Below are 15,420 nucleotides of genomic sequence, written 5' to 3'. Positions count from 1 at the left end.
TGGAAGGAATATGGTACATGTCTGAATCGAACTAGATTAGGCCGTCCTCACAAACAGTGACACTAGTGAGAGAGGCCACCAAGACACCTACGACTACTCTGAAGGATTTACAAGCATCAGCAGCTGAGATGGGAGAGAGACTGCATACAACTGTTGCTTGGGTTCTTCACCAGTCTGTATTTGATGTACAAATATTGTACATCACCAAAAGAAGATTTTCCAGCAAGACAGTGCTGTACCCGCATACAGCATACAGCATACAGTGAAAGCTACATAGACAAGATGAATGTTCTGGAGTGGCCCAGACCTCAATCCAAAAGACAACTTCTGGCTGGACCTGCAAAGGGCTGTTCACACCCGATCCCTGTGCAACCCGATAGAGTTTGAGCAGTTTTGCAAAGAAGAATGGAGTAAAATTGCAGCGTCCAGATGTGCAAGCCCGAGTCTGTGTGGATTTGAGACCTGGCCACATCCACACAGACTCAGTGCAACCAAAGGTGCAAATACTGACTTGAAGCGAGTGAATATTTATATAATCACTTATATTTTTACATATTTTTTATTTGATTTACATAACTTTGTAGAAACCTGTCATCACTTTGACATTAAGGAGTTTTTTTGTAATGATTTTTTTAATGTCAAAAAAAGCCAAAGTTTATTGACCATGCTTGATCTATAAAATCAATAGGGGGGCGGGTGTGAATATTTTTATAGACATTGTAGTTGGTCGATAATTCGCCATGTAATCTTTAATCACGTGAGAATTGTTTAATATCTTTCATTTTGAAAGTAAGTACGTCTTGATTACATTGACTTATGTCCTGACATTCGTAACAAACGTTGTCGTGGTTCCTGCCTGTGACCACTAGAGGGCACTTGTGATAGTTTGCATAAATGATGGTCTGTCTGGCCACTGTACCGGAAAGCTTTGTGGCATAGCTTTGGCTCTGGCAGTATGGCTGTTGCAAAATCAACAGCTTAGTTTCCGCGCAGAAACGAGAATACCGCGTGGTTTCCTTCGGTTTAATCTCCACTGAGGTTAGTTAGGTAAACTACAGTCATCAGCCTTGTTGACGAGCTAGCTAACTGACACGTACTAGTATGTTTTACATTCAAAAATGTTGACTGACCTCTAGTGGTCAATGCGAGAAACTCCAGCAGTCAATTAATCTAATTTGCGTTTATGCACACACACAACAGTGGTAACACTTCCGGTAAATTCATTTCAAAGTAATAGCTACCCTAACCATACAGAAAGCGAACAACCCGAATGTAGATGAAAACACCGAGCTACGATGACAAAACTAAATTAGTATCTTTGACTTTTGGCAAGAACTCAAAGTTTTTTAACTATTTTAATTATAGTTAAAATATACAGAGCCGGGAAAAGTGTTTATTAAAGTATATTAAACTAGCACTTTAACTTCTTTTTAAAAGTTTTTTTTCATTTTTCATTAAAATTTCCGGTGAACGCGTCATACATTTTCAGAATGCACGCAACAAACAACGTCAAGTTAGACATAACAGCATATTGCTAATTCCGATGAAAACCTTCAAAATAAATTATTAGAACCATAAATGACTGCTAATGCTTTCACCCAGTGGCTAAGCAAGGCTGTTGATTGTTTAAAGAAAACACAAAACAGGCCTCTTTGGGAGAGGTTGTATCAAATAGTTTGTTTTTGTCGTGTGTACATTATACTCACCTGTCCGAGGCGCTGGACAGAAAATCATGTATGGATTAAAAACGTCCCTTTGGATTTGGATTCGACGTTAAATGTAGTAATTTCCAAGCTTTTAGTCGCAGGCTTTCTTCAGAAAAGCCAAACAGAATGGTAGGACGCTTGTGTGCACATATAGTCTTTTCTTTAGTTAGCTTCCATGGAAAACACCTGTGTATCTCTGACAAAAGCTAATATGGGTATTGTAGTCTTTCAGCATGTGGCCTGCAAACGTAGGACAGGACTACAAACAGAAACATATTTAAGAAAATACAAGCAGGTGTAAAAATCAAATCTCAAATTAGAGCTGACACTCAAATCAAAGTGTTCATTTAAGTTTCTACAACATTTCTCTCTAACCAGTCTGCTTGTTTTGGTAGCTTATTAAAAAATAAAAAGAAAACACACACAGTCACATGGATGTGACATATATTAGGTTTTATTTTATTTATTGTAGACTTAAGGTGATCGTTACTTAAAATTCTCTAACAACGCTTGGCATTGTATTGTACTTGGTATTGCATGTTAAGATATTTTAATGGAAATGAAAGATAAGATTATATAATTGATAAACCTATTTATAACATAGCTCAAAGTATTACTTTTAATTTCATTCTGCATGATCATTAGATGAACAGTATACTAATTCTTAATTGCGTTATAAAGTTCAGCACCAGGATTTGCCAGTGTACTACAGTGAACAAAGAGTGGCTTTAATCCACTTGGGAAAAGTGTAGTAATTACACGCCTGTGAGCTGCAGCTGCATTGTGAGGAGCTATTTGACTTGAAGTCTCATCTTTGAGTTTTTTTTTTTTTTTTTTTTTTTACAAGATATGAAAAACTTAAAAGCATGTGCAGAAGACTTCCCCAAAGAAAAATACAGACAACAATACTTGAAAATAACGACGAGAAAGCAATATCAGATCTCTTTGCACTGAATTTTTTTTTTTTTTTATTTAAATTATGTTTTAAGGTTATACCATAGTATTACAATAACTATATTTTACTAAAACAGTGTAGGTCATAGAAAATCATTTATAAATGATAGTCTGCTTTAAATCACAAACCAAATCTGTTCAAGAATAAAACTAACAAAAGCAACAGTTTATTTAAATCCATTTTATTAATTACATGTATTATAATGGTTCATTACTATCCCAATAATTATTAAATATCACTGGAGAAAAAAAAAAAAAAAAGGTTACATTATGTAAATTGCATCAAAAACTACCACAGATAAAAATACTTGAACAATAAGTAAGAAAACATGTGATGTGGCAGATTCTGTGTTTATGGTAGCAAAACATCTGAGGGTCAATACCATATCATGCTAAATAGTCGATGTGGATTTAGAAACGTAACTTTAAAGCAATACAGCAACATTTACTTTTCACAGTGGGATTTTGGTATTTTATCCTATATGTCAGCGCTACAGCGTGAATATGACAAACAGACCATAAAAGCAGTGACTGTAAAGAAAAGCTGTTTCTTGGCCAATATGCCAGGAACAAAATAAGCAGTGTACAGGACAGAAGAAGAAAAGACAAATTCCTTTCACAGTAAATACAATACAAAATCATATAGTATACTTTGATAGCAAATAATATGGGTTTAACATTATTTACAAATGTTACCCCTTCAACCTAACATACATAACCTCTATACTTTGAGCTTGCAGGTCAATGTTTAGCAACCTGTGACCCAAATTCAGGAGTGACTACCCAGGATCTCATCCAAATTTATGTCTTTCATCCAGTCGTCACTCCCAGAGCCAGACTTCAGCAAAGAGTCTATGAAGTCCGAGTCTGTGTTGATTCCGGGAACTGTGTTGTCTCCCTCTGGCAGGAAGTCAAAGGTCAGACGGTTGACTCTGTTATTCTGGTAACTGCTAGAGCTGGGACTGGGCTCTGCAAAGCTGCCTGCAGGTACCCTTTGTTCAGGAGAGGCCTGGTTCAGGTTTCCTACTGCTGATGGAGAGCCCATTATTGGCTGGCTTGGCCTTGGGCCTGTGTCTCTTATCGAAGGGTTAAGAGGAAGCATACCAATGTCTGGTGCTATCTGGTTGGGAGGGCCCATGTGCCTTTGCGGGTATGGATGGTTTGGCATGTCCAGCTGTGCACCATGTGACTGTAGTGAGTTGGGTAGCTGCCTAGCACTGAGTCCAGTTGTCACTTGCTTGTTGGTTGAGCCCCAGCCCATGTTGACATTTGTCATCAAGCCTCCGAGACCCTGTCCTGGTACCCCCGAGGAATGCAGGTCAGCTGTTGTTCTTGGGTGCTGTATACCTGCTACAGTGTTCATCCCAAAGGATGTTCCTGGCGTCCCCAAGAACCGAGGCTTATTCTGATTTAGTCCAATTCGATTCTGATTGTTATGTTGCTGGAATTGGCTGATACAACTCAGATGACAGTCAGTCCCAATACCAAATCTGCGGTCTGACCGCGAAGGACTCATCTTTGAACTAGACCCACTTGGCAGGTGACAAGAAATGGACTGTAGGTCATTCTCAGGGCCATTGCTGGATGACTGGGAGGAATTCTGACCTAAAATAAAATAGCAGTAAAAATTAATACAATTAATCACTTGGCAACACATAATGAATGCCTGTCTCATCAGAAATGTACAGTACCTATGAAGATGTTTCCTTGTTGAACTCCTACCATACTTCTTGACTGCTTATAGTCAGGTGGTGGTCTCGTGAGATGACGACTGAACTGATCATGTGTATTGTCTTTGTCCTGAAGAGAAAAAGACAAAGTTGTGAATGCTGAGATTGTGATTAAGTCAATTCTAACAACCTCTCAAAGTCTGAACTGCTTATTAATTGGTGAAAGATGTGTGATGTAGAAGTAGCTTACTGAATTGCTGATGGTGTGCTGTTGGTTAAGTTGTCTCTGCATGGCCTGAGTTTTTATGGGGCCTTTCTGTTGGGTGCTGAGTGCTGGGGGCCGTGGCTGCGACTGGGCTGACATGACTCCTAAGCTTCCATTAGTGGGCAGCCTTGGACCAGAGGGACCACCCTTAGAAGAATAGACACATGATGCTTTTACACTAGTGTCAGTGGTGCTACTTGTTAATTTTTAAATATGTCTTTTTGCCTCTTCTCTGCTAAGTGCTTGGAGATTGGAGCAAAGTGCTGTAGAAAAATACAAAACCAAGACGATGCAATAATGTAGGTTGACCACGAGGGGGCAAAACTCTACAAGACATTGTAGATTGGTGTCAACGATGCTATTCAACCTCCAGAATGTGGTCAAGGCTACTCCCTCTGCAGATGAAGACGGCAGACTTAGAGAGTGGCTTTTTTTGGAAGGGGGAGTGCGAGCCCTCCTCAAGGCCTGCTTCTCCCTTGATAATTATGTCTAAAGAGAGTGGAAAGAATCCCTGAGACAGCAGGAAATGTGTGCCGATGGGGAGTTCAGCACCAGCACCATGACCACCTCCATTTAATAAGCTCTCCTTTACTGATCACTGTGTTATGTTTGGCAAGAATAAATTCCATCCTCCAGAAAGCCATTTGGCTCCTGGCACTATCACACTGATTAAAATGTTGTAGTCAGCAGCATTCGCATGAACCTGAGACACCTAAGCTTGTTCTCATTTGAAAACTTCCCCTGAACATGTGCTTTTGCAGATAAGCATTCATCATCATGGGTATCTGAGGTCTCTCCAAGTTAAACCTGTGGACCCAAAGACACTCTCACTGTGCTTGAGCTTTTACCAAGTTCAAGCATTTGTCATGAAAGAGGTTAATGCGCACCAAATCCAAGTCAACACTTGCTGTGGATACAATGTCAATCATTGTGTTGACTTAAAAAGTTTCCCAGGGTGAAATGGATTAGAAATCTAACAGTGCATTTAGCAGAGGCTATTGCTTAAAGGACAAATGCTTTGAGGCAGATGATGTATCTCTGCAGGGTGGTGACTTTGTGGTCTGAAGAAAAAAACAGAAAGAAAAGAGAGGGAAGTGTGCATGTGTGTATATTTATCTGTATGTAGGCATATGTGTGTGTGTGTGTCTGTGTGAAAATGAATGGGGCTGAAATTTGGAGAACTAAGGAGACCGGAATCAAAAATAAGGGAAGTTGAAACTGATCAGCAGACATAAGCCATTTCACATGAGCTAATATTCACCTTCTCTGCTTGACTTCAACCCACACAGCAAACCAACCATGGCAATGAAGTTACACAGGGACTAAAACATCAAAACAGTGGTTTCTCTTGTTACTCTAGAAAGTAGAGTCACTGGCTTTGAGTCACTATATCCAGTTATCAAGACTGTGAGAAATTCTGACCATCACAGACACTTTCCCCACAGAGGGACACTGGAGAGGGTTTGTTCCACCTTTGTTGTAAGAAAAAGCCAATCAGGGGTGTTTTAACATGTTCAACTGAGTAAACCTCACTGTCATTCTGATGTGTCATAAAGCTGTTTTCCATGTTTTTTTGCCGCCTTTCATTCTTCACAAGCTTGTTGTAAATGAATACCACATGTGGCTCAGGCCTCAGAAGGAGTGGAGTGATTTAGTCTCCCATCCTGTGGCAGTGCAGGCAGCTGACAGTGATCCAGGCCCAGCCTTGCCGGCTCTCACACAGCACTTCCTCCAGTCTGAACTCAGGACGCTGTCCCTGGGGAGCCCCTCGGCATCTGGACTTGGCCGCAGCTCCCTTTCCCAGGAAACAAGTACTCCCTTCACAGCACTGCCAGAATAAGCTGGTAGGCTCTACCCCCGTGGTTCCACTCTTATCCTGATTGTGGGATGTTGTGCCACAAGATCATCAACAAGCGTTGAGGAGTCATTATTTACTGCAAGCAAACCTTTATCTTTAGTTACAGCTGTAATTTGGATTTCTAAATTTTTGGTAAGGAGAGAGTACTCTATTCTGCAGAAAGCCTTCCTGTAGTATTAAATGATAATCTGTATTAGCTGAAGCAAGCAGCCAGGTGATGAAATAGCTGCCAAATGTCAGTCTTCACTTGATTTAACAGTGTTGTCTTTTGCTGAGCAGGTGTCATCCTGGAGAAGACCAAATGTTGTAAATGTAAATCTGAAGGTAAATGTTTCGAAATAATTAAAAATATAAACATACATTAGTGTAACCGAACAAAGGGACTTAAAGTCTTACACAAAGGTAAAACAATTTCATATTCTAGCAGAATAATTAGACTGTTCGAAATGACAGAACAGAATATGTAACATTAACAATTTCAGAATAGCAAATCAAAATATCGAAGACTGCTGAATAGCTCTAAAACATCATTTGTGCAGCTGGACCGGTGGTTGAATGAAATGTAGTCATCCATAAACAGCACTCATGTTTCTGAATACTGGGAGGAAAGCTAGATGTTTTCCATACTTACACAATGATTTTTATTTCAGAAATAAAACAAAAAACAAAAAGCTGATGCATTTAAATAGATCTTTTGCTACTGAGACTATCATGAGTTCTTTACCTTAGACACTGCAACAACTACTGATGACCCACCAACCACAACAACTCAGGTTTCATAATGCATTAGTGTCCTCCTCTAATGTCTGCTGCCAGAGAATGTATTCACACTTAAAGTGAATGAGGTATTTTTTGTGTGTTGGACAAATGCAGAGTGGTGGATTTGAATTCTGACATGTCTGACTCAGCAAACAATTATGAAACTGTAAGACGTTTCAAACAAGCACCAAGGATCACATCTCTGGCTGTTTTAAAAAAAGGCTTCAGCTTCACTCAGTGGGAGGAAGCCCAGTGTCAGTCACTAGTGCTACACAGGAGATCAGGGCCCTCTTTCAGGACCTTTATTTCTCTGGCATTACTAATTCAATTCAAATGTGGGAAGAGACTCCACTCCTTTCCTCTCCTCTCTGTGAGCTGTCCCTTTCTCATTAGCTTGACTTGTAACCCTATCCATGCTGACTGCAAAAGACAAATGCCATTATCAGACTTTTTCAACTCTTATTTAATTCCAAGGTGGCTCTGTTTTTTCTACACATTTCCTATGCTATCATATCCCTGGCTTTGTGTTTGCATATTTGCCCAAACAAACAGTGTATTAGAACACAATACCCTGTGGAAAGTTCTCCTACCAAACCCCATATAAACTCAAGCCCTCATGTCCTCAGCATTTTAAAGACTAGAGGTGACTGAGCTTTTACTTACCAGAGCGCTGGGCTTAAGAAAAGTTTGCCTTTTTAATAATTTATCAAAATCCATTTGATGCTGTTTGTTTCTGCTTGTTTGATATCCCACTTTTCGAAGCCTCTTCCCCTTCTTTAAAACTGCTGTTACTTTAAATTATGTGGCATTTTCTATTGGCTCATTTAGAATTCTGAAAAAATTAGATATCTTAATCATTTTTATGTAGAGTTTTAACACAGCCCATGAATGCGCACAACAACATGTTTAGAGTGTAAATGGTTCCCTGGTATAGTGGTAAAACTGGCTCTGCTAAACCCATACATGGTGATGTATTTGTCATCCTACCTTGTTTACTTCCATGGCTCTATTACACCCTCCCCCTCTCACCCCTTCTGCCCTCTCCCAGTCACTCGAGCACTTCCCTTGATCTGTAGAGGTTATGAAAGCTCTTGTGTGGCTTGCATTATCATTTCACAGATAACTACATATACTGTTAGTGCAAAAATAAAAGAGAGGACAGTCTAAATCTCCCCAATCATAACAAATCAGTGATTCAACCTCCGGCACCAGGCTAAGCAGATTACTGTCATTTTCCAGCACTTGTCCCTTGTAGCTAACAACCTCCAATTAGCAAATCCCGCTGTGCATATCTGTGCCCTGACAGGGAGCCACCATGACAAGCAGAGAAATTAGAAGTCCTGCATGTTAATCTACTATGCTCTGGCAATCTGTGTCATCGTCAAAACACTTTCAGGGGAAATACATATTCAACAGCAAAGGCACAGACAGCAGCTAGAACAATGATGATAAAGCCCTACACAAACAGCAGTGCATTGTTGCTGTTTTACACAGCAGGTTGGCTGCTATGAGCAACCTGAAACTGACTTATGAGGCTAAAGAGACTAAAGTGAGTGAGTTATGTTACTATTTTGTTTTTTTTTGTTGTTGTTGTTTATACATTCCAATAAAAATATTTAGCCAGATATTTAACATCTGCTGCAAAGTCAATAAAATTATACAAGAAATAAAAAATTGTGATATAGATTGTGGTCAATGCCATTAACTAAAGACATATCTCATAATTTAATGGCCCTAGTTGTACTTTTGCCATAACATATGATGGTATAGACTTAGGTTACATGAACTCCATACATAAATCCAGTGTCATTGATGTTTTTTTCTGTAATTTAATCACAAATATGATGCTATATCACTGAAAACCTGGTAATTGCAGAGTAAATTCTAATTGCCTGTGCAGTTGTAAAATGTTATGAGCTTGACATCGTATTTATGGTAAAAACTTCAAGCTAAACACAAGGACATTTTTGATTAAACTCCTGGAAAGTCTATACATAAAACATTTTTGCTTGATTGCACATATGGAGGAACAGAGCTGGACAGAGCCCATACCTGTCGCTGTTGTGATGGTTTGAATGGCAGCCCTGCAGCAACAGACTTGGGTTGCAGACAAACAGCCCCTGATGTGGAGAGCTGTTGGTTCTGGAAGTGGAGAAGTGAATGTGGCTGATTCTGGCCTGTTGATGATGACTGTTGTTGCTGGGCTGAAGTCTTAGGTATCGGCTGGCTGACAGATTGAGGTGCTTTGGGACTGAAATGCAACGTGGGCTTGGTGTTGAGAACCTTCATGTCCAAATGATGGGAGCCATTCTGGCCATTTGACTTAAAGAGGCAGTTGTTAATTCCCTTATTCTGGGAGTTGTTTCTCTGCTGGTTAAGAGCTGTTGGACTGGAGACCTTGTCCTGGGGAAAGGCGCTGGCGGAGGAGGGTGTGCTCATTGCAGGAGCCCAGCTGGTCAGTACTGCAGGTGGTGTTTGGTGGTGGTGGTGATGTAGGAGAGAGCTTGGCTGCTGCTGGTTTGCTGCCATCTGTTTCAGCTGCTCTGCATGGGATATTTCTGGCCAGCAGGGCATGGCCCTGGGGTGTCCTGCCTGAGTGTTCCCTTTCTGCGACGTGGTGGTAGATGAGGTGCTGGTCAACGTGAATGAGGGCCCTGCTGAAGCTGGTCGAAGTTGTGGCGAGCCACCATGTACCTGGCCAAAATCTGGGGAGTGCTCTGTCTTTATTGGTTTCTCCAGGGTTGAACACAGACTTGCAGCTGCTCCTGCAGAGTTTGGCCGACCTAGCTCTAGTCCAAACGCATCTTCTTGCTTTAGCATCTTCTCAAAGTCCAGGTCATTCAATGGGGGCACGGTCTTTGTCAGCTCATCAAACAGATCCTGGAGCTCCGGGTCAATCTGACCACCACCTTCATCTTTGAAGTCAAAAATCATCTCTGCATTTGAATGACTACAAGACTGGACCTCAGTGGGATCTTTTTTCATTTCTTTCAAGGTCATGTTGAAGATGTCTGATCCCACTCCATGGGGCATTATGTAATTCTTCCTCTGCATGCCCATGCTTGAGGGCCCCTGCAGAGCATGAGACTGGGTTAGGTTATGGTTGCAGGGCCCATGTCCCAGACCACTGGTGTCTACACGGACCCTCTTGAAGTCTGATCCAGAGAAACCACAGGAGAGCCCATTCTGCTTTGGTGTGTGTCCTGGTGCATGCCCCTCAATCTTCCTTCGCAAAGATCCTTGAAGCTGCAAAACACAAAGGAAGTAAATTCTTAAGTTTTTTTTTTTTTTTTTTTTAAAAAAAGACAGTAACAGTTATTGAGTCTGAACTCAGTAAAAGTCTTATTTTAAAGAAAACATTTCCATAACAAGACTTTAAAGTATTTCACTTAATTCAAAAGCTGTCTTTTTAGCCTATTTAAATCAAAGTGATAGCCCTGAGTACATTACAGTCTACATCAAGCTCAACATATCACCATGTAAATTAATCCAGTTTCACAATTTGCTCCAAGGCCTGTGGTTGCTCTCTACACTTGACCAACTTGGAAAACTTAGAAAGATTAAGATATTTATTTATAGACAGTTTTTTTATTCACTAGACCAACTTATAAGTTGGCAATGATGACAACTCAAATGTTCCCGTTCATATATAAATCACCCAGTAGGATCATAAAGACAGATACAGATAACACATACAAAGCTTTGAATATTTTTTAAAATTTACCCACTTGCAGCTCAATGCAGCAAAGGATCAAATGTTGTTGCAGCACTGTGAATTTTTTTTCTATAATGTAGTTTAAGTGCAGTGGAATGGCTGAGAAGATAGTTAGGAACCTGATACAGTCGACAGACTGCAGAGAGAAGAATAGACTCTTTGTCTGCCTCCCTCATTTGCATACATTATATTTTCCTCCATTGTGCTTCGTCAGATAGCAGAGTTTCTCCTTTGTGGCTGAGATTCTGCTTAACATGCTGGTGCAGATATCAGACCTCCCTTTTGTCCTTTCTCCATGTCTTCATTTAAGGTAATAAACACACAGCCATGAGTCATAATTCTACCCATTTAGTATCACCCATAAAACTGTAGAATTAACAATCATAACAAAATATTCAAGGTATCATAGCAAAACCTTGCTTATATATTTTTTTTCAGGTATAGATATTATGATCATGTCAGCAAAATAATGGCTTCCTTCATATGACCATATGACTCACTAGCTACAACTCGCTGACAAAGAAACTGCCTATCCAGTGGCCATTGCAGTATTAATATGGTTCCTGCATGGAAACAAAATGGCTCTGATTGTACAGCACAGGAGAGGACTAACAGTATGTTGCATATTTCACTGTTGGAGCAAATTTGAGTTATTTCTACCTGCTGGCACACATTACATTAAGATGATTCATAGCCTGAGGGTTTGAAGAACATCCTGCAGTTTACTACATCTCTAATCTGTTCAGTCAAACACAAAGAGTTCTGGGATGCAGGAGACTAATGTCAAATCAAGCAAGAGTGACCAATTTGTTTCATGTAATTTTTTGTCACCATGTATTGTCACTGTAGCTGGAGGCACGCCCCTCATCATTTAAGAACTGAAATATATTCACTATAGAGTCATACAATCTATAAATACCTTGATTATGAAAAATATTCCAGTAATTTAGTCATTTACTGTATGAAAATGTTTGTGTTTGACATGTGACTATGAATCCACTAATTATGTGTAATTGACTTTCAACATGGCAAAATTTAATTTTATTAAGTTAAAAAAAAGGGCAAATAATTCAAACACCTCAAATACCTAATGACATGAATGAAAATACATGGAGGGGACGAAATTATTCAAATTTTACATGAATAGTTAAGAAATTTACAAAAGAAATGCTCAGTAGAAAAGTTTTTAAGAGACTGGAGACTAAGAAATCCTGTTCATATATGTGGACATGCAGATCGTAAGATGATCTAGTGCATCTCATTCACCAGTTCACTGAGATCTAGACTATTAAACAATGTGTCTCTCTATACACTACTGGACATCTGTTTTTCTGAAAAAGCGGACAAAAACAGGCCTGCTACTTCTGTTCCTGTATACTTTCTCTCATTCTGGAGGGCTCTTTCTGGAGAAGACAGGGAGGAGGTACTCCTCATAGTTCAGGCACTGTCTGAGAAAACACATCATGAATAATGGAAAGGACTGTGGATGTGCTGCAAAAAGCCACTGTGAGACAGGGCTGTCTCACTACTGCTCCTGTGCCACTTAAAAACTGACTGTGGTCAAGAGTAGTTCTTAGTTCAAAATTCAAAGCTGAAGCTTCTCAAGACTTTTTGCAGGATCACAGTCAGGTGAAAATATTCAAGCTCAAACACTTTATTTTGCACATTTCCAAGAAATAAAGGATCATCCTCTTCACTCAGCACTCAGCAGTGGCCTCTAAGCTGGCCTAAAATTCTCATGACAGATCTCCAAGCGATCTGAAAATAGCTTTTTTGATTAACATTTAATGAGCTTAGAAGCTCTGAATCACTTTGAAATTGACTCCTGCTGCATGAGAAGCTCAAACATATGTATTATATACTCATCATATAAGAGACGAAAACATAACAGCTAACTTCTTTTTCTGTGTTGGCAAATGTAAAATTGCCCATTGTGGATATGTTAGAAGTGAGCAGAATGCTCATTTAACAAGTTTATTAATACAAAACCAAAGCTGACAAAATGATTTCTGTTAGAAAAGCTCTCACCTAGACTCCTTGCAGCTATAATAAACAAAAAATAACATAATACACACAGCTTTGAATGTTATCCAGAAAATCATTTTAATGAGTCAAGAATAGATTTCATTTTTAAACATAACCTTGTCAGTGCTGCTTATTGATACCCTTTGACTGTGGCAGTGAGGATCCTGACCTTGGCCATGTCAACAGAGATAATCTATTCCTGGGAGCTAGAAGGCTGGTAGCTTGTGTGTCAAGCTGAGTAGTTTGGTGATGCTGAGCACTGTGGATGGGGCTCCGGGTGAGCCGTCACAGGGACACAACACCAGGGCTCCTGGTACCATCTGTCAGACCAGTGGCACTGCCCTCAGAGCCATGCATGCTTGAAGGGTATAGGTTTAAGAGTTTTAAGGTTTTGTCTTTCAGTATGAAAGCAAGGCTCTACAAAATATAAATCTCGCCAACCTTTAATCTATTCACCAGAGCCCTGAAACATGTTGCAATCTGTTCCTGTGTAAGTTAGAAACCTTCCTCACAGTATCTGACATGGAAAAACAGTCGCAAAATAAAGGAATAGATACAATATTGTGTTCCTAGGGAGACATAATATTTATGTGGTTCTGCAGGTTGCATACTGTTGCAAGAAGGGATTTCAGCTCATTTACTGCCAGATAAGAAACAAGAGCCCTCAGACAAGTGCCAGTGATCAACTGTCAGGCAAAATTCAGCTTGCAGAATCCTGAGAAAGTGTGAAAGGCTCAGTTTAATTATAGGGCTTCTACCAGCTTTGTAAAGCTGTAATATATATACACATACATATACATATGTATGCATGTATGTATGTATATATATATATATATATATATACATATATAATATATCTTCCTATTTTGCCAAAAAAGAAACAGATTTCATTTGTTTCTATAGGGTATGTGCCATACGTACAGGGATGTGAGCATAGGTTCATGGTGTGCTTTCTTAATCAGGTTGGCGCGTGTTGGGACGGAGCAGCACACTGCAGAGGTGGGCTACTTTTGGCTCATCAGCACTTTGCATCCCCACACTTCCTGACACAGTTGTATTAGATTGAGGCTGCCCTCCAGAGAGCAGGCAGGAGAGAAGGATGAACAGCAGCAACAGCAGGAAAAAAAAAAAAAAGAGAGGCAGCTTTGTGTCAGCCTCTGGGAAATGGGAAGAGATGATAAGAACTCCTTTGAAGAGAAATCATCCATTATGTTTACTGAAGGCAGATTTCTTTTTAACAGATACCATAGCTCAGCTCCAACATTCCATGGAGAAACTTGCTATTTTAATAAAAGGCAGCCTGCACACAAAAAATTGTGTTGGAGACACTTCCCCTCCAAATTTCAGTCCTCCAATATCTATAACACGGAGTAAAAACCAGCATTCCAATCAGTCTTTGCATTGGCATGCTCTTTGTTCATAATTAAACAAATGTGTTTAATGTGATATCCCAAAGCTAAAATATGCATGGTCCCCGGAGCAGTTCCCTTAAAAAAGTAAGAAGCAATACTGAAATCACTAATTATTGCAAACACATTAAAAAAACAATATTCCTTAACTGAGGGTGAGTAGGCAAGGTATGTAAAGCTGCTTTGCATATCATGACTCATTGGTCAAGGTGCTTTATTAATGTAATGTATTCAGTTTAATACAGTTTAATTATCCAGATTTTTGTTAACAAGACCATCACTAACAAGACCCTAGTTTTAGTTTTTTTTGGGGGGGGGCAGTTTTTTGCCTTTATTAGATAAAGGAAAGTGGAGAAATATAGGGAGAGAGCAAGGGGGAGACATGCAGTATAAATGCAGACTGGCCCAGGAATTGAACCAGCATCCCCACATTTAGATGGGTGTGCTAACCACTACACCACTCAAGATCCTATTTCACATATTATTCAGTGAGTATATTCTCCTATGAGGTAGAATAACAGACAAGAGCTGCGGTTCCTAGGCCTCAGATTCCTGGGATGGCAGGGGAGCAATGACGTGATCCTAAGAACAAATATGGGGTGTGTGAGTGTGTGTATGTCAGGGGATGAGCAGACTGTCAAGGCATCACCAAAGCACCAGCTAGGCCACGCCACTGCAGACATACCACAGGTCACCAACATCGCAGTGACAAGCCGTCACATCACATCACCAATGGCCATGTTGCTCACAGAGCTCCTGACACTGCTGTCACCTCTCATCTACATGTCATTCTTAACCACAGAGACATTTACTGAGGAGGACTGAGGGCTCCCCTGACTTGGGAGCAATCCTGTGCAGTATGCACCACTGCAGCTTCCAGAGCAAAAGCGATCCCTTCAGTGAATGATTTAAAGCTGGAAACTACAGGATGTTCAAATTCACTGGCCATAACACACTGAGCAAACTGAAAAATACTTTCCACGTTTGACTGCTGCATTCTGATCGCACTTTGGCCACAGAATATTAGGGACAACTACCACCACTGTCCCATTTACTCAC

General features: G+C 40.1%; 1 protein-coding gene across 1 annotated transcript in view; it reads right to left on the bottom strand.

Annotated features, from left to right (window-relative positions):
- Positions 1–2,826: 2,826 nt before the first annotated feature.
- The window catches only part of maml2 (mastermind like transcriptional coactivator 2), a 31,656-nt gene continuing 19,062 nt past the window's right edge, over positions 2,827–15,420 (bottom strand). Inside the window, exons 2-5 of the mRNA XM_026329441.1 lie at positions 9,265–10,458; positions 4,581–4,742; positions 4,352–4,460; positions 2,827–4,265 (exon numbers count right to left, since the gene is read on the bottom strand). Coding sequence (XP_026185226.1) covers positions 3,430–4,265; positions 4,352–4,460; positions 4,581–4,742; positions 9,265–10,458 — 2,301 coding nt within the window. The 3' untranslated portion in view covers positions 2,827–3,429. The remainder of the gene's footprint in view (positions 4,266–4,351; positions 4,461–4,580; positions 4,743–9,264; positions 10,459–15,420) is intronic.

The sequence above is a fragment of the Mastacembelus armatus genome, chromosome 13, assembly GCF_900324485.2.
Source record: "Mastacembelus armatus chromosome 13, fMasArm1.2, whole genome shotgun sequence".
NCBI classification, from domain to species: Eukaryota; Metazoa; Chordata; class Actinopteri; order Synbranchiformes; family Mastacembelidae; genus Mastacembelus; species Mastacembelus armatus.
The sequence above is the reverse complement of the archived record's forward strand: the minus strand, read 5'-3'. Positions and strand labels throughout refer to the sequence as shown.